The 26,728-nt window shown below is 38.0% G+C and overlaps 1 protein-coding gene across 5 annotated transcripts in view; it reads left to right on the top strand.

The window, feature by feature from the left end:
- The first annotated feature begins 3,700 nt into the window (after positions 1 to 3,700).
- ERCC6 (ERCC excision repair 6, chromatin remodeling factor) overlaps positions 3,701 to 26,728 on the top strand; it is a 43,506-nt gene continuing 20,478 nt past the window's right edge. The window contains exons 1-8 of one of the 5 annotated variants that reach the window (XM_059851548.1): positions 3,701 to 3,874; positions 4,653 to 5,086; positions 7,490 to 7,610; positions 9,092 to 9,200; positions 10,846 to 11,572; positions 18,633 to 18,758; positions 22,463 to 22,621; positions 26,414 to 26,549. In XM_059851548.1, the coding sequence (XP_059707531.1) occupies positions 4,656 to 5,086; positions 7,490 to 7,610; positions 9,092 to 9,200; positions 10,846 to 11,572; positions 18,633 to 18,758; positions 22,463 to 22,621; positions 26,414 to 26,549 (1,809 nt within the window). In that variant the 5' untranslated portion in view covers positions 3,701 to 3,874; positions 4,653 to 4,655. Of the gene's footprint in view, positions 3,875 to 3,967; positions 4,105 to 4,571; positions 5,087 to 7,489; positions 7,611 to 9,091; positions 9,201 to 10,845; positions 11,573 to 18,632; positions 18,759 to 22,462; positions 22,622 to 26,413; positions 26,550 to 26,728 lie in introns of those variants that run through there. The other 4 variants (XM_059851545.1, XM_059851547.1, XM_059851546.1 and 1 more) reach the window with 4 other exon arrangements.

The raw sequence follows: 26,728 nt of genomic DNA, 5'->3' as shown, positions 1-26,728 counted from the left end.
GTTGGCTCAGACCCACAGTTGATGCTTCATCAGGAAAATACTGAAAAATAGAGAAGCTAAACTGATATGCATTAAAATCTGGTACTGCCATCTGTTTTTTCAGCAGAACACTGCTGCCTGTGGGCACTAAGACACTCCACACCTGACTAACTGACCCCTCCAAAATAGTGTTGGATTTTTGGCTTCTAAGCTGGCCTCAGGCAGGACAAGTGCAGCCAGCTGATCAGCTCAGCCACAAAAGCAGTATTTCTAGGAACAGCTATAGCACAGAGAAGCATATAACTGCTTAGGGAAGTTTTAGGTGAAACCTCTGGTGTCCATGCTATTTCAGAAGTCTAAGCAGGTAAGGGAAAGTTTATTCTTCTGACATTCAACCTCAAGATTTTACAAAGTTGCATCTTATTCAGAAATTACATTGAAGTCTTTCCTTCCTCTGTGTTTAACAGACCAGCCTGTCTTTTAAGCACATGACTTTCTTTTTTTAAAGCTAGCATGTTTCAGGATACATGAAATATATCTAGAAGGATTAGCCCCCTGGGACAATCTACCACGTCATGCAGTGGATTTTCTACTGTTCAGTGAATTTAAATCAAAATGTGATATCCTGGCAAGCCATCTGTGCCACCTTGTCTCCAAGACTCAGGCCTGATGTAGAAGTTACTGAGTATTTTTGAGTGCCACACAGGAAGTCAGAAAGAATGATCTAATGGTCCTGTTTGGGCTTAAGCTCTATGAATAAATTAAAATCTTCGGCCTAAGCACTTTGGGACAAGGGAACATCTTTAAATATTTAGCAAAGCACTGCATCCACTGGGACTGCTCCACAAAGAAAAGTGGCAGTCATATGCCTGAGGCTCAGCCATCTCAGGTCACCTTAATGCATGTAAACACTGGTGTGATGAGAGCTCAAAGATGCTCAAATCCCACGGTCACTTAACTCTGAAAATGTACTGGTTTGGATTAGTTTTTTCTTAGACACTCAGTCCAAGCTTTTCTGTGTGCTTACTCCATTGTGATCAGTCATAGTCCACATACAGCATTTACTCAGAACAAAATCCATAAATATATTCTATCACAAAGTCCTTCCTTAGCCTCCAGTTTGGCAAAATACATCCAAAATCTGTGGAGGAAAGGCCTATTTGAAAAGCAAGAATGAGGATTTGGCCAACTGCCAGCAGGTCACATCCTTAACAGCACAACCAGGCTGTCCAGCACAAGGGGCTTGAGAGGATCATCTCGTGCTAAGAACCAGCACTTAGACATGGTAGGTTGTTACTGGTTATACTGGGTGCATCCCTGGGATGTGTTTATCATAGTTACAGGGATAACTTCAGAGCAGCAAACTGAAAAAATCACAGACTAAAAATTAAATCACTGCCCCTTACCCCCTAATCACCGACCATAATTTACAGAACCTAATTTTTCATTACCCAATTCAGAGTCACAGAAACAAATTGCTTCCTATCCAAGCTGTTATTCTATTTGATCTTCCTTGGGGTCTGTTTGAGTTTTTTCACATCCCTCCAGATCCAACAGCTGAGGTCTGAGCTGCTGTTTCACATGGTCTGCCAGGATCCTTCCCAGAAACCCCACGAGGCTGATAGTAAGGGAAGACACCCTTTAACTTCCCAGTCTTGCTAGTTCAAGTACAAGAGCTCAATATTTGCATATCAAAACTTGCCAAACCAGCTCCAGCAACAGTTGTCATCACTAATGCTTGCATACAGGGGGGGGTGAAGACTGTGGCTATGTTACAACATTAAAAACAACTAATCAAACAAGCAGAACTTGTCCTGTCCTTGAAACCACACTGCCAATGGTTTAGCAGAGTAGCTGCACTGCAGCAAGCAGTCACCTACACACCAAAAAATAAAAAAAAGGAAAACAAAATGAACATAAATGCAATTAAATACTTCAGCAAAAGATAAACACACATGCAAACATGCTATGTGAAAATATCAGAAGCTATATGTGTATGTAGCCAAAACCAGAACTGAACTTTTGGTTCATTAGAAATTAATTTTCTATGTGAAAATGACTGCACTGAAAATATAACTTCAAAGACATTTGAAGTTATATAATCCAGATTTTGAAGTTATATAATCCAGATTTTGTACTTTTAAAGCCTTATAATAGACCGCTCCAGGCAATAGGTGAGGCTGAAAACAGAGGGACAGGACAGATCTCCCCAGCTTGGGTAAAACTGTGTCAAGGTTGAAAAGTTAAAGAAAGGCATAGTATTGCAAATGCACCAAGGATGGACCACCACAGAACAAGCTTTAAAGGCCTACGGGATCTCTCCCTGCTCTGACTTTAATGGAGCCAGGGAGATTTTCAGCTGCGGCACGATCTGGTTCAGCAGACCCCAGTCAAACAGCCTCCATGCACACGGCCTGTGGGCCTGACCCAGTCTGCCCAGCCTCGCTGTACAATTTGCTTTTTACCGACACATCATTCCCAGAGTCTATGGTGTTTCCTGGACAGGAGCTGCCAAAAGGAACTCCCACATTTTTACATCATGGTTTCAGAACACTCCCAAGAAGACCCTTTTCAGGCCCATGTGTGCCCTTATATACAGAGCACAATAGGGATCTTTATCAGCAAGTCTCTGCCTGGGATCCTTGGAGTCACAGTCAGGATACAGCAGAACTGTTTTGCTTGGCATGTACCTGCTTTGATGCAATAATATTTAATGTTGGATTATAGCCCTTCTTCCAATCTTAGTAGTGACCATCTCTGACACTAGTGATCTCTTAATGTATAGAAGTCTGCTAACATGTAGGAAAACCTTCCATTTTCTCCTTTAGGAAAAAAGCAGCCTGTCATTTGAAAACTTCTCTCCTAACTAATAATATACAAAGCCCTCTTTTCTGCTTCCAGAACAACTTATCTTTTGACCTTCAGTAATCAGTTTCTGGAAAACTGAGTCTACCCCTTCATAGTTTAGTTTTGACAGCAGCTTGACATTGCTCTGTCCTTAAATGTCCCTGGTTGCTGTCTTTCTCAACCTGCTGAAAGACTTTGCACTTCACATTTAAAATTGTTTCAGCAGTTACAGAGCGTCATTCCTTCTACTTAGAACATGCCAATGAAGATTTAGAAGTTTCCTCATTGTAGTCAGCAAATACTACAGGGTATTTGCAGTAACAGTGTATTTCAGAGCAAAGGAAACAAAGAAGAGTTTATCAATGTAGCACTGCTTTATTTGCATTATGACCTTTCAGGTCCAGGTCTTAAAGGTATTAGAAAACCCATTGTGATTTCCCAAGACTCACACACATTATAAGGCAGTAATAAAATAATGGAAAAGAAAGAACGTCAAGGACCTGAAACTGTAGTTCAGAATAAAGCCGGGAAAAAGCCATCAACATTATTGGGAATTATTTATCAATATCTATGTGTTCTGCTATACATTAATCCTCTCACAGTTGGACCAAGGCTGCCAGCAAGTAAACTCAGTTCTGCTGCCCGAAGCAGGGAGCTGGATGCGGGAGTTTCTGGACGCTGAATGGGAAGGCAGAAAGCTGAAGGGGTAAACAGGCAGAGGAAGCGGCGGGACCCGCGGAACAGATTTCATTTCTGCTCCCGCCACCAGCTCAGCCCCACGGAGGCCCCGACTGGGAGCGGGCCGTCCCCGCCGCTGCGGAAGTGACGCGCGGCGCGGCGCGGTCCCGCGCAGGCGCAGGCGCGGTGCCGGATCCGTGCCGGTGGGAGCAGTGCGGCCCGGCCCGGCCCGGCCCGGCCCGGCGGTGCCGCTCCCGCTGCCGCTCCCGCTGCGCTGCGGGGCGCGGCTCGGGCACAGCCCCGCGGCAGCCGGAGTCCCGCGCCTGCCCGTCCCAGCCGCGCTTTGTCCAGCGCTCGCTCGCACACAGAGGTGGGTGAAGCACCGCGTCTGCCCCAGCTTGGTGCAGGCGGGGCAGAGGCCCCGGGTTCCGCGGGGCGGGCGGGCCGGGCGTGGTGCGGTACCTGCTGCCTGAATTAAGGACCACTCCCTGTGCGGACATGTTCCGAGCGGGTGGGAGGAAACCGTGATGTGGGACTGAGATCCATGGACTGCCGTGCTAGGAGAGGTTGCTGAACCGTATCAGCTCCAGGCTTGCCTTAGTAAGTCAGTCCAGCATTGATTTCCTGAGAAAAGAGGTGCTTTACGCTCCACTTTAAAGCTGAATTGTCAAACTAAAGCTTACGGCCTACTACACTCACTGGTACTTTCAATGGCAAGTCTTAACCTGTTTCCAAAAGTTGTATTTTTGGGGTTGGGGTATATTAAGTTTTATATGTTTTCGTTATGTCACAGTCTTCTGGAGCATGACCATTTACACACAAGACTGAGTCCACTGTCTGGCAAGGAGAGTAATTTTTACACGTTGTCTTATTTGTCTTCATATCAGTGTCTTCCAGGAGGGTTAAACATAGTTGTCTCTGAGAGGTTTTGGTCACTCTTTTGATTGGGAAAGTTGGTGTGGAGATGCCTCTGCAGGGAGGACTGATGGAGAAGTAGTCAACCTGGTGTTTTGAAACAAGAATTTATAATATTATAAGCATGCTTATTGGTTTGCTTACTTTTGGAGGGGGGCACAGTCTTCATGAGGAGTTTTGTATGTGTCAATGTTCTTATGATAACGTGCTTCTTCTTTGTTGCCTTTGAGCAGAGGATGCCAACACACAAGAGTCACCCCCCAGACAGTATCCAAGAACCAGAGTCTGCCACTACTTCAAGCAGTGATTGCCTACATAATGATGAGGACTTGGGAGCTGAACAGGAAAATGGCATTTGTGACGCTGGTGTGGGTAACAGTATGGGAGTTCCCAACTCTGACTGCCAGGCTTCCACTTCCATGGCTGTTCCTTTGGAGGTGCCCAAAAGAGGACATCCCCTTTTACAGATCAACAGGCAGCAGATTCAGTCTGTCTCATGTAGTGCACATGCTGCTGAGCTCAAAGATTTAGGAGTTGATGTCTATGACCAGGATGTGTTGGAGCAAGGAGTTCTTCAGCAAGTAGATAATGCAATTAATGAAGCGACTAAAGCAGCAAAAATAGCTAATGCATCAAAAGAGTATGAGTCAGTACTGGAGGATTTGAGGTAAATTGTGGTTTTTCTTACTGTTTTTTCTGCTACTGACAATCTAATGAGACTTGGTGTCTCCTGTTTTTAAAATCTTAAAGAGGAAAAGATGTTTTGAAAGTGCTTGATCACACATACTCTTTGGAGTCACCTTTTAAAAATGAAGAAAATATTTTTCACACTAGACAATGCTTCATTGCCCGTATTTGACTAATCTAGTCATGCATCAAGTGTAGAGTGCACCTCCTTTTTCTGCTTTGTCTCCTACCTCACCAAGATACATCTGTTTTCTGGGCATTGGAGAATGCCATTATACTCTATTATTCAAAGCTACAGTCAGAAAAAGTGTCACTTCCTCAGTTCTGTATGTTTTGTGGGGTCATATTCTTTGAGTTATGTTCCTTCTGTAACTTGGATGACTCCATCTCATGAATGTCCTAGAGCCAAAACAGCCTTAGCACAAGTGTTTGTAAGAAGTGCTTAATGATACCTCAGAGGAATCAAATGCTTAAGTACCACTGATGTTATTGATAGTAGAAGACTTTGAGGAATAGGAGCCAGTAATCTTTCAAATTTTGATCTCCCTTTCTGTTTCTAGTCTCATTGTAGACTTACTGTGTGAACTATTGCAGGTGAATTATTCTACCTGTGTATGTTTCACTGTATTGCATTAATAGTGGTTTTTTAGTGCTCAAGAGTGGTGTAGGTCTCAATTGTATGTACTTCATTACTTTTCCAGCTTGGGTGTGGAGATGTGAAGTTAAGTAAGTTTGCAGCACTGAAATCTAATTTCAGGTGTTATGGAGCAGAAGAACATAATGAGTAAGGTGTTACTGAGAGAAAGAATGGAGCAGCATAACCATTACAGTTAGAGTATGTGGTTATTGAAAGAGTGATGCACAGCACTGTTAATTAGTTTGTGTTTTCCCGTTCTTCTTTCAGAAGCATCCTATGATTTTTCTTATCCCTCTATTTTCACCTTTCCCTCCAAGTCGTACAACATGATTTACATGAGGGAATGCAAATGGTTTATGCAGATTTGCAGAATCTTGTCTGCATAAAATGTAATGTGAGAATCTGAAAGTTGAATTTTGTTAAAATTAGCAGCTGTAGCTGACTTTGAGCAGAGGGACTAACTGACATGAGTAAAGGGTAATATAATTGCTTAAAATCCTGTAGTACAGGGAATGCATGACTAGAGAAAAAATCAGGCAAAAAGTGTTTTTTGAGTAGTTGGCACAGAGTTCATTGTGGAAGCTGCATTTTTCTATAATATAAACACAGATTTAAGCAGAAAAAGGAGAATAAAAATGTTTGAAGTTAAATCCTGTGTAAATTGCAAAGTCCTGTTAATTAAAGTTTTGTGGAAGAAGAGGATGGCAAGAGACTCCAGGGCCAGGGAAGCAAGAGCCAAAATTAGGAGATGTGCAGGAGGAGAGTGTACTGCAAGCAGCACAACTGGAGAGTGAGGAAAAAGGGGATGGTTCAAAAATGTTAAAAGAGAATGGAGAAGTGAGGATGGCAGTAATTGCTGGGGAGCTGGTAAAATATATCTCCTAGGAAGAATAAGTGATAGAATTCAGATTAGAGCTGGAAGTAAACGGGGCCCAAAAATTTCCTCCCTGGCAATGGAGGAGACTTCCTTACTGCTTTTCTTTGCATACAGGGAATGTTCACAAGACCTTTGCAGGTCTTGTGAACAGTTGTCTTTGACTTTTTTCATAATACCTTGAGATTCTCATTTGTGTATCCTTATGAAGTATTCTGATATATGAATTAACAAACCTAGGCTTCTTGCTTTTGATGGTGGGACACTTCCTTCTTCCTTGCAAATGAGTTCAACAGAAGAAACATTAAGTTGTAGCATGTAGTTCTACTTGAATTTCCTATTTTATATGGAAACATGAAAAATGATAATGCATGAATAGGAGAAGTTTAATGTTGATGTGCTCTTAATTCTTTGAACTAGTCTGTCTCATAAAATTGCATTTTTGTCTTGTAATCTACTTTTTGCATAAAAGCTTAAAAATATTAGTTTCCTTTTATAATGGCATCAAACCGTTAAAACTATTTCAATTCTTGGGTTGTTTTGTTTACCTTGAGTAATGAAAACAACCACTCTTGCTTGTCATCATTAAACTGGTAACTTTTGAATACTAAATACTACAGTGGTTGTCAGTTCACATTCTTCTGCAATTTTACTATTACCAAAATTTAGTTTGAAAATATTTTATGATGTACAACTTTAAGTGTTAGTCTTTCTAGTGTTGTTTAAATGTTATGCTTATTCAGAACCTTGCCTTTAGACCTTTTTAAGTCTTACATTAAATCTCCTGAAATTCTTAAATTGTCAGAATCAAGAGTGTGCTTTTTTTCTATCTAGAATTTACCAATTCATTGCAGTCTTATTATTTTTTTCAGATCATGTACAACATCTCTGAGACATATAAATAAAATTATTGAGGAACTTTCACCTCAAGCAGCTGACAACAAAAATATTAACAGAAAACTAGATTCTGTAAAACGGCAAAAATATAACAAGGTAATTGGATTACAGTAACGTCCTGTTAACAATACTGAGTTTGTAATTAAGGTTTGGCTTTTGTTAAGTAATTCTTAATTATATAGTTCAGAGTCTGTCTAGAATTGCTGTTCCTTTCCTTTGAGATGGTTTCATACTAATTTAAAGTGCTGAATTTTTTTTTTTTTAATCTGAGTTTTGGAACAACATATAAAACTGAAGTTCCAGTCATCCAGTTCAAGAGATTGATTTGCATTAATTTAATTAAAACCCTCATAGGAGTATTTGGAGAATTGACCGAGCCTTGTTAGGGCATGATTCAGTAGTTTAACTTAATATCAGGTCTCATGGTTATTCCTTCCCTGTGTTCTTTTCCTTAACCCTCTTTCATTATCTATACCTTGACAGTACACATAGTTTCTCTCTGTGAGCCCCTTTAACTCATTGCTTTGTCAGAAACTGCTGCAGCTTTTCTCTGGCAGAGCAGAGAGTTAAGGGAGTTGTAAAGCAATCCAGCTGGCATCAGGGTAATGTAGGCAAAAGATCTTTACAGCTGTGAATAGGAAAGAAATTTCTACTAGTCAGGAATGCAGCACCTTGATCAGCTTATTGTCTGCTGGAAGTTCACCCTAATACTTTCTCTAATGCTAAACCTGACTGTGAAACTTACTGTCCTTTGCCCTCAGAAGGCCAGTCTTAGGTCATTTGCCACTGACTCATTCACTTTCAGTTTTTTAACCTTGATAATTTCAGAAACCCTGATAATATAGTGCTTATAATTTAGCCAGCTAAGAAAGTAATGGGCCAGAACAGAGCAGTGGCAAAGGACTAGAAAAAAGTAGCTGGAAATAGTAAGAAGAAATGCATTAAACCAGACTTGCCGTTAAAGAAGGATTACTATTCTGCATGTTTTCATACTGCTTGAAGAGATTGACACCCGTGTTAGTTGCAGGGGAAGTTCAGACCTCCTTGCAAGTTTGTTGTTAGCCATCTTTGAAGTGAAAGAAAAAAATCTTTTGAAAATCCTAAGCCATAAAAGCGGTCCTAATAACCTGAATTTTGCAATGGATTTGATTTTTACTGAAGTATGTGTCTTTCTAGGTAAGGGAATAGTTCTAAAGCATGGAGGAATGTAACATTCACATGCAAATGTGAAGGTTACATTGCCTGTGTCTTTGTTTTACTGCTTGGAATGTTTTGTTTCGAAAAGGAAAGTTACCAGTGTGCACATGAATTTTGTGTGTTAAACAGCCCGATCTTACTATACACATATAGGGAGATAATCATACACCCAAAATTGTGTCTCCTGTAGGTTGGAGCCCTACAGTATTATGGTGATGCATTTTTTTGCCCTTTATTTCTCACATGTGATACTGTAAATATTTAAATATGAGATTCTGCTTGAAAATACTGTAAATATATTGATTTAAATTTTGTTTAAAAGGTTAGCAAATTTATAAAGCAGACTAAAAATTAAATCACTTACACAATTCTTGTTGAAGGAGCAACAGCTGAAGAAGATAAAAGCAAAACAAAAACGTCTTCAAGGAATACTTGGTTTAACAGACTTTACTGATGAAGCAAATGAGATTGAATATGAGGAAGATGAAGGTATGTGCAGGGAAAGGCTGAAAATTCTGTTCTACTTTGTAATGCCTTTTTTTTTTTGTTTGAATGTATTTTGTAAGACTTTTGCCAGTAAGGAAATAAATTTCAGTGGTTGGCTTTCAGAGAGAGTTAAGAACACTTATTCTGTACACCTGCAGATTTGCAAATCTTGGCATATTCATGTGGGAAGTTTTAAAAAATGGATGTTAGTCTGTGTTCAGCTGTGTAGGGATGGCTGAGGCACATTAGAGTATTGGGCTTAATAAATTGGAAATCCTAACTTTTTTTCCACAGCTAATTTGATAAAGATGACTAACATCATGATTGAATTACATTTTATATGCTGGATGCAATCAATCAGCATTAACAAAATTGGTTTTTTTTTTACTGTTGGGAAGTATCACTAGAAATGGAAGAGGGAGGTGCTCTTCTTTTCAGGCTGCAGTGTGATTTTTAAAAGTAAGTTTTCTTCCAGAATATATGTTGCCTCAGTGTTTTGCTAGGTGTTCTTTCTCTCTGCTCTCTGCAGACTAAGCTTGACCACAGTCAATAACCTGCAATATTTGGCAGGGCAAGTTTGGGTCCCATTGGTGTCTGCGCATCACCTGTGGGTTATATTGTTATTTGCAGGGGTGAAAAAACTCTTTGTGCTGTTTGACCCTTGCACATGTGGCTGGAGTAGATTTCCATCTTGTACAGCTCATGCTTCTCTCCTGATTCCACAACACTTAAAGGAGTCAAGGCCTCTGTTAACTTTTCTCAGTAGAAAAGCATCTTAAATCCTATTTTCTTTGGAGGGGTCATGCAGCAAAGCTCAGGCATCCAGTGTGTTGAAATGTAACTAAGAAGTGCGTGGAGCCCAACAGAAGAAATGGAGCAGTTCCAGTAGGAAGGGGTGGACATAGAGGGGTTTTCATGCCTGGTGCACTGTCATTACTCATTAAACATGTGATAGATATAGTGCTTTAAAATGGGACATTTAAAGCTGTGCTGGCAATCCTCATAGACTTACTTTGAAATTCTGGGTCCTAGTAATAGATTTCAGGGCAGAATTCCCCTTCAGCTTCCTGAATTCGCGAGCTTTTCTTTTTCTTTGGTTTCAAACAGCAGTTACAGTTTGTGTATAGTAAGTGCACCTAAAAGTGCTCTTTTATGGCAGAGTGCTGTGCAGCCAATCTGACTTTAAAAGTCATCATCTTCATATTAGTATTGTTGGCTAGGAAGACAGGTTTTGGGTTTTTTGGTTTCATTTTATTGTTTGTTGTTTTCTTGTTGGGTTCTTTGAAGCAGATGGTAGGACAATCTGTGTTTTGTGAGATTTTTTGTTTGTTGTGGTGTGGTAATCAAAGTGTCAAATTTCAAGCTTTTGAGTAGGACTGAAAAATCAATAATAAAAATGAAATGGGCAGTGTTGCTGCAGATGGGAACACAGTAGTTTCCTGTTCTGAACATGGTGACATGTTGACAATTGACAACATAGGTGGTACATTAGAGTTCATGTATCATTGGGAATTGTAATTTTATGGTAGTTCTTGCTGCTGTGTGTTGTTTCAAAAGTATTTGCATTTTGATAGTATGTGTAACACCCTCGTTTCTGTGCTTTAGCTACACAGAAGATATTAAAGCCATGCTGTATGTTCTGTTGCAGAACCTGGTCCATCATCCCTTGGCAGTATGCTTATGCCTGCTCAGGAAACAGAGTGGGCAGAGCTCATCCGAACTGGTCAGATGACTCCATTTGGAACTAAAATACCTCAGAAGCCAGAGAGGAAGGCACGACAGTTAAGGCTAAATGAAGCATCTGATTTTGAGAAGTACTTAGCAGACCAGGCTAAGTTGTCATTTGAAAGAAAGAAGTTATCCCGTCACAAAGGAGCAAAGAAGAAAGAACAAGCTAAAAATGTTCAGTGTGTGGCTCCTGCAGCTGCCACAAAGGAGAAAACTGGTAAAGCCCTCTCAAAAACAGATAAACGTTTAAAAAAACACTTGAGAGAGCTTCAGAAGCATGCCCTTCATATTCATTCAAAGGCCAGGATTCCAAAGGAACAGAAGTATCTTGAGGCCAAGAAGTGCAGGCATGAGCAAGAGGATGATAGTGGGGAGTCTGAGTATGTACCTGATGAGGAGCTCTTTGATCCAGAAGCAGCAGAAGAGGAAGAAGAGCAGGCATCTTCTCTTGCTGAGAATGATTCTGATTATGAACTTAAGAATTTATCAAGAAAAAGAAAACATTTGGTGAAGAAGGGTTTTAAAGAAACTGAAAATGATGCTGACTATGTTCCAAGCTCTGAGGAAGAGGAGCATACACCAGGGAAGCACAAAGTGAGACGATCGAGAGATGATGGAGATGTGGATTATTATAAACAAAGACTAAGGTTAGTTCTAGACATTTTTGTTAATAATAAATTAGTATGTTGAACATGCAAAGGACAATAGCTATAATAGACTGCTAGGGAGTGTGTTGAAGTAAGGGAAATAAGATAGTCAGAAGGATCATAGGTAGCCTTCCAGAAGGATTTAAACATGGAGCTTAATTACAACAACTTTGCTGTTGAACTTTTCTTCTTGTTGTAGGTCCTTATTTGTGGATCACCTGTGCTAATCTGTGATTTATGAAATTTGTATAACCGACATGTTGGTGATCACAGGCATGTTGTCTCTTTTCTAGTATAAGGGTTGAGCTTTGTATAATAAACTTCAGCTTGTTGATGGCATGTGTACTTTTAATTAGGTACCTTTACTGAACATCCTTCAGGTAGTTACATAGTCCTCTAAAAAATCGTAGAACTTGAAATCAGCTTCTTTAGAGTGAGAGGAAGAACATGTATTAGGACAGTCAGTGAATGTTGATTGATGTAGTGATAAAGCCTAGCATAGGAACTTGATTAATGCTTAAGAAGCTCAAATTTTACACTTCTATGGAAATATAAAATCTTTTGGATTTAAATGGTGCTGTGTCAGAGAATATCAAGAAGTAGAGGTATAAACACCATCTCTCCTGTGGTGAGAGCCTGGGTTGCTGTGGAGGAAGAGATATCTTCTGGTAGCAAAAGTGCTCTCAGTTGGAGAAAATCTCATGTAGGAAGAGCCCAACTTCACTTTCACATCCCAGGTTACAAAGGCAGATTAGGAACTGATATAAGGCAATACATTTGCAAACCCAGGATGTTGCTTTTGAAAAGTAAGGCATAGTTTATTGCTCTTGAATAAAAATTTTGGCAGAGGCTAATCTGAACAATGTCCAAAGGGTCAAAAAAATTTATTTTCTATGGGATGCATTAACAAATCTAATTGTTCTTAATCAGTAAAATATTTACTGGTTTATTGAATAAAACTGTATTCTTCACATTTAAAATAGACCAATATTAAATCATTTTTAATTCAGTGTTTTCATCAAGAGTAATTTATTTTGATTGAAAGTTTTAATATGACTCACAGTTTAAATTCATTCAAAAACGTTTTTTAATAACGTTAAGATTGTGACAATTTATCCTTAGCAAAGTCATATCATAGACTACATTTCTTTTGGTTACTGAAGTTACAATAAAAGCCTAAATGAATTTTAGAAATATCAATAACTGTAATTGCTACCAAAACACTACATCTCTTAAAAATTTCATAGCTACAGTTATTGTGGCTGTTAAGCTGCAGCTGTCCACATTGATGTTTTTATGCTGACACCCCCAGGTAATCTTCATTATGGGAAATGCCATGAGAAAATAAAATGTAGTGAATTAAGAAACATATTAAGAATGCTATAGAAATGCTGTCATTTGCTTACATTTATATCTTGTTTCATGTCAGTTTTACTTTTGAATGCAAACGAATGGGTGAGATTATGGTATATTTTACCCGTGAGAGAGGCAGAGGAAAGTCCTTCAGGATTACTTTATTCTTCTGAACATCTAGTCTTGTGCTTGGCAATGAATTCAGTCCTACACTCTTAGAGACTGAAAATGAGTTTCCTTTACATTAAAACTTTTCAGAGATGGGACTTCAAGAGGGAGTCTGTGTCAAGGGGAAACTACATTGATGTTGTTAAAGCAGGATAATTAGCTAACTGCATGACTGTAGAGCATCTCTAGAACAAGAGACTGTTGTCAGAATAGGAGCTGTTTTCTGTAGGAAATGTCAGGCAGGAGAGCAGCCTGTCCTTCTGACGGCTGCTTCCAGCGCTTGGCCTAGTCACTCAAAGCAAGGTGTGAACAATGGAACATGAAAAAGTAAAATTTAGCTATGCAGAATCAGTTTAGGCTATCAGGAATTTCAGATTTTTTCCCTTGGGTGGGTCTTGCCTTATTCTAGTTACTGTTACTGGAACCATGTTGCTGTGTAGACGTGCAGATGACCAAAATCTGTTCTGAAAGGTCAATGCTGAAGGTGAAATCATAGCTTGCTAGAATAGTGAACAGTACCAGGGACCATCAGGTTTGTGGAGAGTAAGGTCAATAGGATACTGTCATGCACCTATAGGTAATTCAGATATTCATTGAAAATTAGTGTATTGTCATTCCCAGCTATCCATACTGGCTGTTGCCAGCTGAACCCAGAGGCTTAGGTAGTCACTCTCTAGGATGGTACTGGAATGTCTCAGAGACTTGATCCCCATCAGCAGGTATATTACTAGTGTCTATGTCATACTCAGTAGTGACCATCTTCATCTAGAAATGTTCAAAATTGGAGCTGGTGTGATCAAAACCTGTTCCCTCCTGCCCAGTGGATTGCTCAGATGTCATGGTTTGACCCCAGCCAGCAGCCAGGCCCCCCACAGCCACTCACTCCCCACCAGGGGAGGATCAGAAGGGTAAAAGCTGGAAAACTCCTGGGCTGAGAGAAAGGCAGGTTAATAGGGAAGGCAAAAGCCACACATGCAGGCAAAGCAAACCAAGGAATTATTTCACTACTTCCCATGGGCAGGCAGGTGTTCAGCCATCCCCAGGAGACGAGGGCACCATCTCAGCTAACTAACTTGGGAAGACAAACTCCATCACTACAAATGTTTCCCCCTTCCTCCTTGTTCTTGCCTTCCTCCTTCTTCCCCCACTTTATGAACTGAGCATGATGCCATCTGCTCTGGAACAGCCCTTTGGTCAGTTGAGGCCACCTGTCCTGGCTGTGTCTACCCCCAGCCTCCTCTCCAGCATGGCAGCACAAAAAGGCCTTGTCTCTGTGTGAGCCCTGCTCAGCAGTGACAACAACATCTCTGTTATCAGCCCTGTGTGCAGCACAAATCCAAAACACAGCCCCATACCAGCCACTGTGAAGAAAATTAACTTACTTCATCCAAAACCAGCACATCTGGTCATGGCACAATCAGTTCATTTGAAGACTATGGAAAAGATGAAAATGAACCTGTTTTTCGACTTCTTTACCAAGAAGCACTAAACAATAGTAATAGGCACATTTAATAGTGCCTATTAAATGTGTAGAAAATAAAACTTTTTTGGTTTTTTTCTCAACAAGAAAACTGCAACTTTTGTATTATTCTCAAGATTTGCAGATATGGAAACCACAAAGTATCAAGATTTTGTTTATATTACTTAAAGTTTTCCTTTACATATATTAAAATGCCAAGCATAAGTTTAAAGTAATTTTTTCTGCTTATATGTAGTTAATACATTACATTATTGACATCAGGATGGTGTCAGTATAAAGTAATAGCTTGGAGTCATAATAAACCTTAGCAGTCTGAAGTACATTCTTCCCATGCCAGTTGTCAGTATGTATCTGCCTGCTGCTTCAAGGAAGGAATTACAAGTCATATTGTGGGAGATCAGTGCTGTGTCTGTGTTTTCTTGTGTATTCTGTATAGTTTGTTAAATACAGTTGTTTGACTTCTATTGCCGTCAAGTGCGCAGAGGCAAGGCTGGGAAAGCTGCTTCTTTTCTTGTCTCTCAAGTGATATTGAGGCATTTGAGTAGCAGGAAGTTTTGACTGTCAGTACACAAAGCAGTTGATTGATAAAGAAAAAAATTGTGTTAAATTAAATTGGTTTTCATGTGCTAGCTTTCATTGATGTATCTAAGTTCCTGAATCTCTGTGTTTCAAAGTGATAAGTCAAAGGATTAAATACTGCCTTTCCTGAAAGATACTTTCTTAAAGCATTCTTACTGCTCTTTTAAGTGACAAAGCCAGGACACAAATGAAGATATATTTTCTCTCACTCACTGAGTACACCTTTCATTCTAAACTCAAGTGTGTAATTGTCTACATCAGTCTTAATTTACTTATGGAGGCTTGTGGTACTAAATGCATGTGTTTCATCTGTTAGGACATACCAATTAAATCCACCCATATAGACCATAAAAAGTTAGATCAAAAAAGCAATACTGAATGCGTCAGTTTAGCAAATTAGAATAATCTGTAAGGGATTCTTAGCTGTATAAAATATAAAACATATTGTGCTTCACAAATGCAAACTATATTAAATACTCAGCTTGGTTCCTGACTGCATTTAAAAAAAAAAAAAAAAAGTTAAATTGTGCTCATTACTGTTTTGGGTGCAGAATTTCTTTCTAGGGTATTGCAATAAGTGTGAAATGGGCTTAGTATCTGAATACATTCTTATATTAAGAAGAAATTTAATTGTATGATATATGGCTTTCATACTTCACTTTCAGGGATAAAATTACATTTATGTCAGTGACAATGGACAATATAAGACAGATTTCTCAAAGGTCATGCTTCTGTTTTTTAAAGAGACTTTGGTAATACAGTAAAACCTGTATTTTCTGATTGTGAGGCATACTAATGATGTTTAACTGATGTGTGTAAGGAATTTGTTGACCAAATGAGCAGTAATTTACTATGTATTTAAGTAAAAGATGATGACCACTATTTCTCCCACCAAAGTCTTACTTCCTAGGAAAGGTACAAGACCAGATTAGCCAACAGGCTGACCTGGTCTTGGAAATAGTGTTTGTCCTCCCACGGCTTCAGCCATTTGGCTATTTACACTTTTCTACATAAAATAATGATATTTCACTGTATAATATCTTAATGGTGTGTGTTACATTAAGTTCACAGCCTTTCAGAAACTGAATAGCTTCCTCAAACTTTGAAAGTTATTTGTGATAACAAGTTGCTGCTATTTCTTTAAACTGATAATTGATGGCTCAAAACCTCTAGATATTTGGAAGAGATGTAGTACTTCAGTGAAGTAACAGAGCATAGAAAAAGGAAATGTTTTTTAGGAAAATTAAGTAGAGGGTTTATTAGTTCAAATTCAAATTCTGTATATTTTCCATGTATAAGTTTAGGAGAAATCCCAATGTCACACTTCTTGAAGAAATTGTCCTAGCTAGATGGAGGTGAAGTGCCTAAATTCCTGGACAGCTTCGAGTTAACTCTTGGTTGTTTCTGGATCACTTTTGCCAATGCACACTAGAGGGCAATCTGCTCCTTCCCAGGGGAGGCTTCTGCTCCTGTGCTGGCTGGCAGTGATTCGTGTTGGAGTACAAAATTAATATCAAATTCTTGTGCAAATTATTGCCCTGTTTGGGTTTATCATGAATTGCTTACATACATGTCTCTTTTTAAGCTTTGTAATCTGTTGTTTTGATTTTAGTGTGGTAAGTAGGAGTTTCCTTCCTTGGTTTGAGTCCTGTCATAACCCAGTCAGAGGAAATAATCAAGTTGTGGCATGTCTCAGTTCCAGTAGTGATGCAGTCTGAAGCAATGGCTATCAGCATTTGTCGATTTGAATTTCTTTTTCTGGAACTCAGAAAAGTAAGACCCTCTGAGCCTGATAGCATAACATTGTAGTACTGAAAGAAGCATAAATGCATTCTTATGCTATGACTCTAGAATGTATCATATAGATGCTAGACTGCAGACCATGAGTGTAATTTTGCAATTTAGCAGACTGCTAGTCCAAGGTAGAGATTTCCATTCCTGTTAGGATAGGTTTATAAAAGAGGAAAACACTGACACTTCATGTGTTTTTAGTGAGTTCTTTTTGGCTACTTAGCTGGATTCTTGATTTAATGTAATGAAATTAGAAGACTTCTGTATGAACATTAGCAAACGATCAGTTTTAAACAGCAAACTGATGGCTGTCTTTGTTCATATGGTTTTTTCCCTGGATATGCTCTTTTTTCCCCCATCATTATTTTTGCTTCTGAAGATGACTTAAGAGATCAAAATATGCTTCAGTGAAACTGGCTCTCTAAACCTGACCAGCATTGTGTTGTCAGTTTTTCAGTGCTTTCATTCTTGGCAGTGATTGGAGCTTATGTGTATTTGGAGATGCTGGTGTTTATTTTGAGTTAATAGAACAATACCAAGTTCATGAGTAGTTCCATAAAGACAGACTTGAAGTATTTTCTCAAAAGGTACTACTGAAAAGTCCATCTAGAAACCTCACATAATCAGAATTCTTTCATGAGAAAGAGTGAATGATTGTATTGCTTGGATGTGCAGTGTTGAACTTCTTCCCTGCTCTCTTGTTCCTAACACAAGCATTCTTAAATTTGTCAGATATGCAGAGACCATTAAGTGGAAGTTTGCTTTTGCACTGCATTCAGAGCAGTAGCTTATGGATGTTTTTAATCTGTTGTGTGCCTTGCCAATTTCTGTAGGGATTTTTCCAGTTTATCCACCACATTCAGTGTGCCTGCAGTAAATGGCACTTCCAGGAGAGAATTCCAGCAAATGGCAAATTGTCAGTGAAGTACTGTTGGTTGAGTATGGAGCCAGCTAGAGTACACTTTACCTTTAGAGGCAGATGGGTTTAGGTCACTGAAACACAAGTGTGTCGTTTTGTTGGAATGTTGAGATCCTTTGGTACTTTCTCAGCAGTGGGAGAATGATGGGACAGGAAGGTAATTCTCTAAGCTGCCTGGAGTCCAAACAAGTTGAGGCTGCGAACTGCAAATCACACTGCAATTCCAAAACCTCATAAAACTCATTCTCTTACTAATGACTGCGTTACAGGTTTAGAGCATGTCACCCTGAAGATGGTGATGTTTTCAACTGAGTCTTCTGTGTAAGATTATACACTGATTCACTTTTCTCTACAGGAAGGAAGTTAAATTTAAGTGTTTGATTAAATTAGTAAAATAGCTTTGGAACACCTAAACTTTATCAATATTTTGGTGGAGGAGGGGTTAAGGGGAGGGAGATATAGGAGTTTAAAGTTGCCAGGCTTTTTGGTGCTATTAGCTGTTGATTCCATTATATTAGTATTTTTGCCTATAGAAAATCAGAAAATTTTAACTAGCTATAAAGCATGTACCTTTTCTAATATACCTTAATATATCAGACATTTCAGGCATTTAGTTGCATAATTCTCTCCTCCGAAGGATTGCTATTTTAAATCATGACATCAGAGTATGTGGTCTTTTTGGGTTTTTTACTTGATCAAAATTCAGTGTCATTTTCATGCAGAATCTTCTACATGTTATACTTGAATGTTGATTCCTTGTGTTACTTTAGGAAGTGGCAAAAAGAACGTTTGAAGGATAAAGAACATCAAACAGCTGAGGAACTTTCTGAAGAAAGTGACGTTGAATTTGAAGAGGGTTTCAAAGTACCAGGATTTCTCTTCAAAAAGCTTTTTAAGTATGTATTGTGTACTTTATTTCAATATGATGTTACTGTATGCTCTTAATAATATTAGTAGTAATAGTCATAATAAGTTCCAGATTATTTTGCTGTAACTTTTGCTCCAGTGAATGATGCCTCAACTTTTGTTTCAATATGATTCTTTCTTTAAAAAAAATTTCAGGATCAAACTTCAAAGAAATAAATTTATTGTGAGCACAAAATGCAGTTATGTGTGAAGGTGATAACTGGCTGATGTGAATATTGTAAATGTGTATTAACTAAACTATGAATTGAGAAGCTCTCCTTGTCTATTTGTATAAATGCATTCTTTTATTGATATATGCTTGCTCCTAATTCAGGTGTGGAGTGGTAGAATAATTTTACTTTGAAACATAAGATGATGGTAAGATGTGGTAAAAGAAAACAAGAAATACGGTGTTTCTCTGATTGAGTGGAGTGAAATTTCCTGCCAGTAGAAAATATGGAGAACTTTTTCTTTAAGCAGCTACTTGAAAGTCTTTTCAAAGTAACTGTAATTCATATTATAAAATAATCTTGAACATTTTGCCAGGTGAAATTTTCAGATATAGAGAGTGAATTCTTAATCCCTCTGGTAGATGGAAAACTCCGCAACTCATTCTTTAGTTATTTAATGCTTAATTACAGATTTCAGCATAAGTGTTTTCTGTTTCAGTTTTTTAAAATATAGTGCCCAGTGATGCTTTCAAGTTTTTCTCAAAAAAGAAAAAAAAAAAACATAACAAAACTACAAGTTAGCAGCTAACCAGTTAATTTTATCCATAATCTCTCTCTCTTAAACTTCATGCATAATGGGCTTGAATTCAGTTTTGTTGGCAACATTTCACTCAGCAGGAAAATCTTCTCTTCTCTTGAAAGCAAACTCTCTTGAAATCTTATTGTAGTAGAAAGCCCTGGTTTATAATGGGTGTGTGTGGTATCCCTTCCAAGAGAACCACTTAGTCGTGACCTCAGAGAAATTATTACTGTTGTCCTGTAGTCCTCAGAAGGAAAGCACTAGCTCTGAAATGGGATTGAATTAATGCCTTGGTTGCTGGGACCATGCAGAGCCAATATGTGGTCTCCAGTTGTTTATGCGAAGGTACTGCACAAGTATTCATCTTGAGGACGGATGTGTGGTCTGAGCAACCCGAAGGGAAATGAAATAGAGCAGTCACTAAAAATTAATCTTGAAGATGCAAGCCTCACTAATGAAGGGTATCCCTGCAAGCATGAGTCAGTTGGCAAAACTTCTTAAGTGGTTAGAAGGATCAATTGCGATGAATGATTTGTCTGACTTGTAACTTAAATGCTGAAATCTCCAGTGTAGGAAAGCCCATAGTCAATAGGCATTAAACTGTGGAGTTCTGAGCAAGTTTAGTACCAAACAGGGAAGTATATTGGCCCAAGGACATGTATAGCACATACTTTAAGTAATCTTCCTGCGTAGTTAAATTCCAAAGTTAGCTCATGCTGGAAATAGGAGACCCTCAGGTTTGTTCTTTGGTAAGCCTGTTAAAGTGGACTGTCTGTTTCTTCCATGCACACTTGTCTGCTTTGCTAAATATTGATCAGGAATAACATGGATGCTGCTGTGGAGCAAAACTTAGCAGACCTGCAAACATTGCCTTTTTCCATCTGCATAAGCCTGCAAGAATGCTTTCTCTAGAAAAAAAACCAAAAACAGCCTTCATCACTGTTTGCTTCCAGTGTGTGATTTCCCTGATAAATCTGCAACACAATTTTGTCTCTGCAGCTATGCAGGGGAACTCAGGTATCTGCTGTGGTGAGTTTTGAAGGATGCATCAGGGCATGATTGCTCATGTGAAATACAATACAATGTAACTATTTTGGAAGGCCAGCAGCACTTTTATTTACTTCTAGAATATTTTTGGAATGAAAAAAAAAATGGTGCAATAAAAGTGATTAAAGTGTAAGGCTGAAAAGAATTGTCTTTCCATATAACCACAAAAAAGGAGGAATGTGTGTTCTTTTAACTTTTGAATAGTTACATTGCATGCTCATATGATCATACAAAGACAGCACCTGCATCTTTCATGTTTTTATATAACGATGAAGTAGAATTTTTCACAAGCTTAATTATCTGCTGTGAAACTTTCTCAGGAGAAGGTAGGAGAGGGAGAAATATGTTTATAAATTCATCTACTTTTAAAGCTCTGTATGTAATCCTAAAAATAATACAAGTTTATATTAGGAAGTTATTGAATGGTTGTCTTCTGAAGAGACATGCTGAACATTTGTCTGGGGGAGCACCTTCTGACTGGAATTAAGGTTATTTTCAATTCTTTAATGTTTTTCAGAAGATGTTTTGTCTTCATAAAATGTAGTAATGATCGCATCTTAATCCAATTATAGCTAATCCTGCAAGCCATTTCATAGTTGTTTTATAGATTGCTGCATTTTAAGGTGAATTAATTTCTAATAAAAGGGTTTCTTAAGGGCTTCGTGGCATAATGCTTTTGAGACACCAGCAGATAGTGTGATGTCTGAACCATTAGATGTGTTCTTTGATCATCTTTTTTTAACTACTCAAGCCATTTGTTTGTCTCCATTTAGCATTCTCTAAATCCATACCAAACTCATCACAAATTGATTTTTAATAGTACTTTGTAGACACTAGTGTCATTAGCTGTCAGTAGTCCTAAATATCATTTGTTCAGGGATGGAAACAGGATTTCAGAATGCACAGAAGAAATCACCTAAAATGAATGACCCCTATTTTAAAAAAGTGTTTTGTTCTTTGCTGTGCTCTGCACTCCAGAAATGCATGCCATCAAGAAAATTATCAGTAACCTTTTTTTTCCTGTAAGTTACAAGGCACTGAGGTGCTGAAACATGTTTGATTTTTTAAAATGTGATTTAAAGGTATGGTTTTTCATTTATTTCTTTTGTTTTCAATTTAACCCCCCCACATGGTATGTTATTCCTACTGGTCTAACTATTTCATGTTGTTATAAAAAGGTATGTCCTAAAGTGATTCTCAGCCCAGCATCTTATCTTCACCTTTTTAGCTTGCTGTGATAAATCTTGCTTTCTAGTCTGCTTCTTTCAAGTGGAATGTATTTTATTTTGTTGCTTGTACTATTTCCAGTGAAGGGACTGGGAGCAGAAACTTCCCTCCTCTGCTGTATCCTCTGCACTGCAATAGTTTCTATTGCTTAGTCTTGGGTTTTTTCTTCATTGAAAGAGACTAAATGTATTAAATAAATTTATGTTTAAAAAAAGCATGATTTGGCAGATGTGATCAGTTTTTGTAGTAGAGTATGAAGTCTATACCCCTTAAAAGTCAACCTTTTCCTTCAGTTCAAGGAGTATGTTCCAAATAATATTATTTACTAGACCCTTGCATCTTGTCTTTTCTGAAAAGATAATGCTTCATAAGAGTAACTTTCGAAGTTGCTTTTAGCACGTTAAATATATATGAAATAAAATACCCTCTAATTACAATGACTGTCAGTTTAATTAGAAATGTTTTAGTGTTGCATAAAGAACGAAAGTCACGTGTAATGTCTGAGTGCATCAAAAATGTATGACCTAGTAAATACAGCACTCATGTAAAACACACATCCAGCATGTTACAGTAACTGGTATGAGAACCTTGCCAAATGATTAATTCATGAGTACTTTCTGTTATGATCTGTATTATCAAACATTTGCCATCTTCTTTTTCCTTGTTTTAGGTACCAGCAGACAGGTGTTAGGTGGCTTTGGGAATTGCACTGCCAGCAGGCAGGAGGAATTCTGGGAGATGAGATGGGATTGGGCAAGACCATTCAGATAATTGCCTTCTTGGCAGGTCTGAGCTACAGCAATATGAGGACTCGTGGTTCAAATTACAGGCAAGTGCTTCTCTGCAGACTGTCAGTCTGTGGAGCTCAATTAATATTTCATCAGATGTATTACTGGTGGAGGAGGGTCCTGTGAATTATTAATGACATTTCAATTACAATATTCCTTTAATTCTTTTAGTGGGGGACATCAAAGGAAAAATTTTACGAGACAATGGAGCTGTAGGGCAGGAAAAATTAAACATGTAACACTTTTAATGAATTCCAGGCATTGATGCTTCATTTTGCAGATGAGCCACGCTAGATATTTTGGGTCAATATAGTGTCTAAGGTTACCTTCCACAAATGGATTGTTTACAAACTCAATTACATTAATATCAATAGTTTACACAATATGGAATTTTAAATTAGATGTAATACCTTTAGTTCCATTTATTAAATTTTACATTAAAATATTTGTTCTGGCAAGCCACCAGGTAAATGTTTTACAGGAAGTAGCAAGCTGATTTGCAATGAAAGTTAGCGTTTCTGATGGGCAGGGAATTATCCATGCCAAAAATTAGTAGTAAGAGTAAAACCAGTAACTTACGCAGAGGAATTTCCATCTGCTTTTGCTTTTTTGTTGTTGCTGCTTTTCAAAACATATGCTAGTATGACTGGCCTTTCTTACAAGGTATTTCATTTTTTTTTCTTACTGAACAATGCTTTAAAATTTCTTCTTCATAGGTGGAATTACTGGCAAGACACTTGTTTGTGCCCTCAGATTTGCAGACTCACACATGAATAGTACTTGATTTTTCTACTTCTGTTGGCCTGTTTACCTGATGTAAATAGCTACATTAAATTTAGCAACTATCATAGTGCTGTACTAAACAAACAATTGCCTTTATATAGAGGTATGTTTAAATTATGTTTAGCTTGTACATGAATTGTAAAATAATGCTTTTAAGAGAAAATATTCATATGTTCTCTTTAGTTGCTTCCTACTATAGTCTTAATATAAAAATAAACTCCATAGGTCCTTCACTCAGGCCAGCTGATTTACTCTAATATGGCTGCCTGGTTAAGGATACTATTGTACAGATTATTTTATATTCCCTACCCCACTTGGGAGACCACTGAGTTGATGGAAATCCTTCAAGGACATCTCTTGACACTGTTAAATAGTGCAAAACTACAAATAAAAGTTTGAAAAGGCCAAAATCAATTTGCCCACCTAAGCTGCAGTGCTGTTTCTGCATGTAAGATAAGATAATGTGGTGAGTTTCATGTTTTGGCTGGTGCATGTCATTGAGTCCATCATGACAGTAATTCCATGGGAGGAAACAAGGCTTAATATGTTGCTGAAGCTTGCTCTGATTTTATGTCTGTGATGCTGTAAGGTAGACAGTCTTAGCCAGACAAGGCCAGCACTAAGAGGGGACAAAGCTGTGTGTCAGCACTGTCAGTGTCTTCCAGCCTAGCTTGGGTTTCCTTACCTTAGTGTGTAACAAAAACCTTTCGCTACAGACTTGCCTTCATTTATTTGAAACAGCAGATGAGAAACTGACAGAAAGTTTATACACTGATTATTTACCCATCTGTGCTCTTCAGGATACTGAGACATAAACATAAACAGCTCAATCTCTACTTTGAGTGGCAGAGATTAATTTCCATGGTGCTTAGGTAAATAAAAATCCATTGCCCCAGATAAAGTGTGTTTCTCTTGCTGCCCCGTTCTCTTATTTTCACTAGGGTTTAGTTATTGTTTCAGCTTGAAAACATGATTTGCCAGTCCTTGGCAACATTTGGTTATAATGAAACATGATTTCCTGTGCTAACTTTTTGAGTGTTTAAAGATTATAAATATCGCATGAGTACAGTTTGCTTTTTCTTAGTAGTAAGTTGCAGGAATTGGAACTTACATGCAATTCCAATTGCATCCAATTAAATAGCAATAAATAAAGGATTCTTGTGAATTTTGGCTTTATAAACCAGAAGCAACAGAAGAAAGAGATTTGGATATATTGACCAAATATGACATTGACCATAAGCTATTAGTGCAATGCAGTTGTGAAAAAGGGACAGAATACAATATGGCAATATATTTGGAGTAAGAACAGGGCAGTAGTATTATCTTGGTACAAGGCACTAGTAAGACTTTGGTTTTGAATGTTTTAAGTGTCACCTTTGTTCAAGGAAAACAAATATAAATTGGATAGGCAGCAGAGCAGATCTTACAGTGTTGCAGTGATTAGGAGAATGAAGGATGCCTCCTAAATGTAGCAAGCAGAAGTGTATGATTTGTTTTGTTTTGTGGAACAGCTCAGACTGGAAGGAGCTAGATGACTCTTTTATATAAATAAATAAAAGCTCTCAGGAGAATAATAAAATGTTGGCTAGTGGAAAGTTGGTAGAGTCAGACTAGACACAGAAGAGTTTTCACACAGCCAAGCAGAGAGGGAGTGAAGTTTCTGAAAATTGATCCAAGGAGGTGTGAACTCTTTGTGTAAGCTGAGGGGGGAAGAATCTGGATAAACCTTATGTGAGCTTGTGTGAATACAGACTAGGGGAATAAACAGATGTGTTTTGTTACTACTCATGAAGAGTAAGAAACTAGTTCTGGGAAAGTTGGCTTTTTTGCTGTAGGTATTTTTAAGAGCAATAGCAGTGATTATTTGGATTCATAGCATAGTTGAAGTTATTTTTCATGTCTCCAAGTTCTTACTTCCCTTTGGATTGCTGGGAGTTTTTTAATTAGAACATAAAAAGTTGTGTTATCATATTTGTTCATAATAAGCAATGTCCGGGTTGTTGTTCTGCATATGTATAAGCTTTGAATAAAGAATATTATTTCTTCATGTCAGCAGTTTCTGAAGATGTTAAGGAGTTTGGTTTTTTTAAAGCAGGGTGTTGCTGGTGTCTGAGAAATCCTTTATTGCTATCAGTGTGTTATCTTGAATGTATACTGTGATCTTTTGCATTGTTGTTTTAGTGTCACTTGTATAGTACATAGACACAGATCAGTGTATGTTAACTGAAGCTATTGCCTTTGTTTGCAGAGTCATTTTTTTCCATTTTTTAAAGAGCAAATGTATTTGAAAAATAACTTCTAGTTACCACCACTTAATATATTTCTTACAGGGTTTTTGGTATTTATTTGTGGGAGTACTATTTTTTATTTGGCTGGTGTGCAAGGGATTTTTCCCTTTTTAACTTTAGGAGCAGTTCTGAACTTAATATGCAGAAAGACTTTGTTTCAGACCTCTTTAGTAATTCTCAGGAACAGTAATATAATTACGAATGAGAAACTTATGAGACAGTTTGAGCCAAGCTCAGATCTCAACATCCATGGATGATATAGTCTGCCACTTTAGAGTCCTTGTCTTATTGATAAACTATGGTGATGAGAGTACAGTATATTACCAACATGAAGCAGAACACCTGTGTGTAAGTTCATTTGTGAGACTCTAGCTACACATTCTGTATAATAGAAGTAATAAAATAATTGCTTGTTAATGATTTCTTTTCGCTTATAGAAACAGCAGTCACTAAAACCTGATTTGTAATATCACAGGAGGAAGTTCCCTTATGCCTTATTGTTTGGAGTTTTTCTATTCCTGTTTAGCTTGATAGATGTATCCATTAACTGTTCAATGAGTGGATTCTTTTAGCAGTACCCTCTTCATCTTCCTTTAAAAAACAGACTTCCAGGAAAACAAATTGCCAATTAATTTCCGTAGCTCTCATATTCCACTTAAACTGTAAAGTATGTCATTTTAATATGTGTGTATTTTAATGAGCCACTTAATACAGATTATTTATTTCACATCAAGGGTTTTTTTCTTGAATACTCTATTTTAGGTACCAGGGATTGGGTCCAACAGTGATTGTCTGTCCAGCTACTGTGTTGCATCAGTGGGTAAAAGAATTCCACACTTGGTGGCCTCCATTTAGAGTTGCTGTGCTCCATGAAACTGGTTCTTATACAAAGAGTAAGGTAATGATTGACGTTCATTTTCTAATTCTTGAGGCCTTTTTTTTTTTTTTGTCACTAGCAAAAAAAAAAAAAATCCCGTTGCTTAATTGCTTAATGCTTCTGTGTAGGAAAGGGCTTTTTCTGAATGTATTAATAGAACTAAAAGTTCATTGTCTTGTATAAATTTCATAGCAAACTGG

The sequence above is a fragment of the Haemorhous mexicanus genome, chromosome 7 (assembly GCF_027477595.1).
Source record: "Haemorhous mexicanus isolate bHaeMex1 chromosome 7, bHaeMex1.pri, whole genome shotgun sequence".
Lineage (NCBI taxonomy): Eukaryota > Metazoa > Chordata > Aves > Passeriformes > Fringillidae > Haemorhous > Haemorhous mexicanus.
Note: the sequence above shows the minus strand (reverse complement) of the source record. Positions and strands in the feature narration are given on the sequence as shown.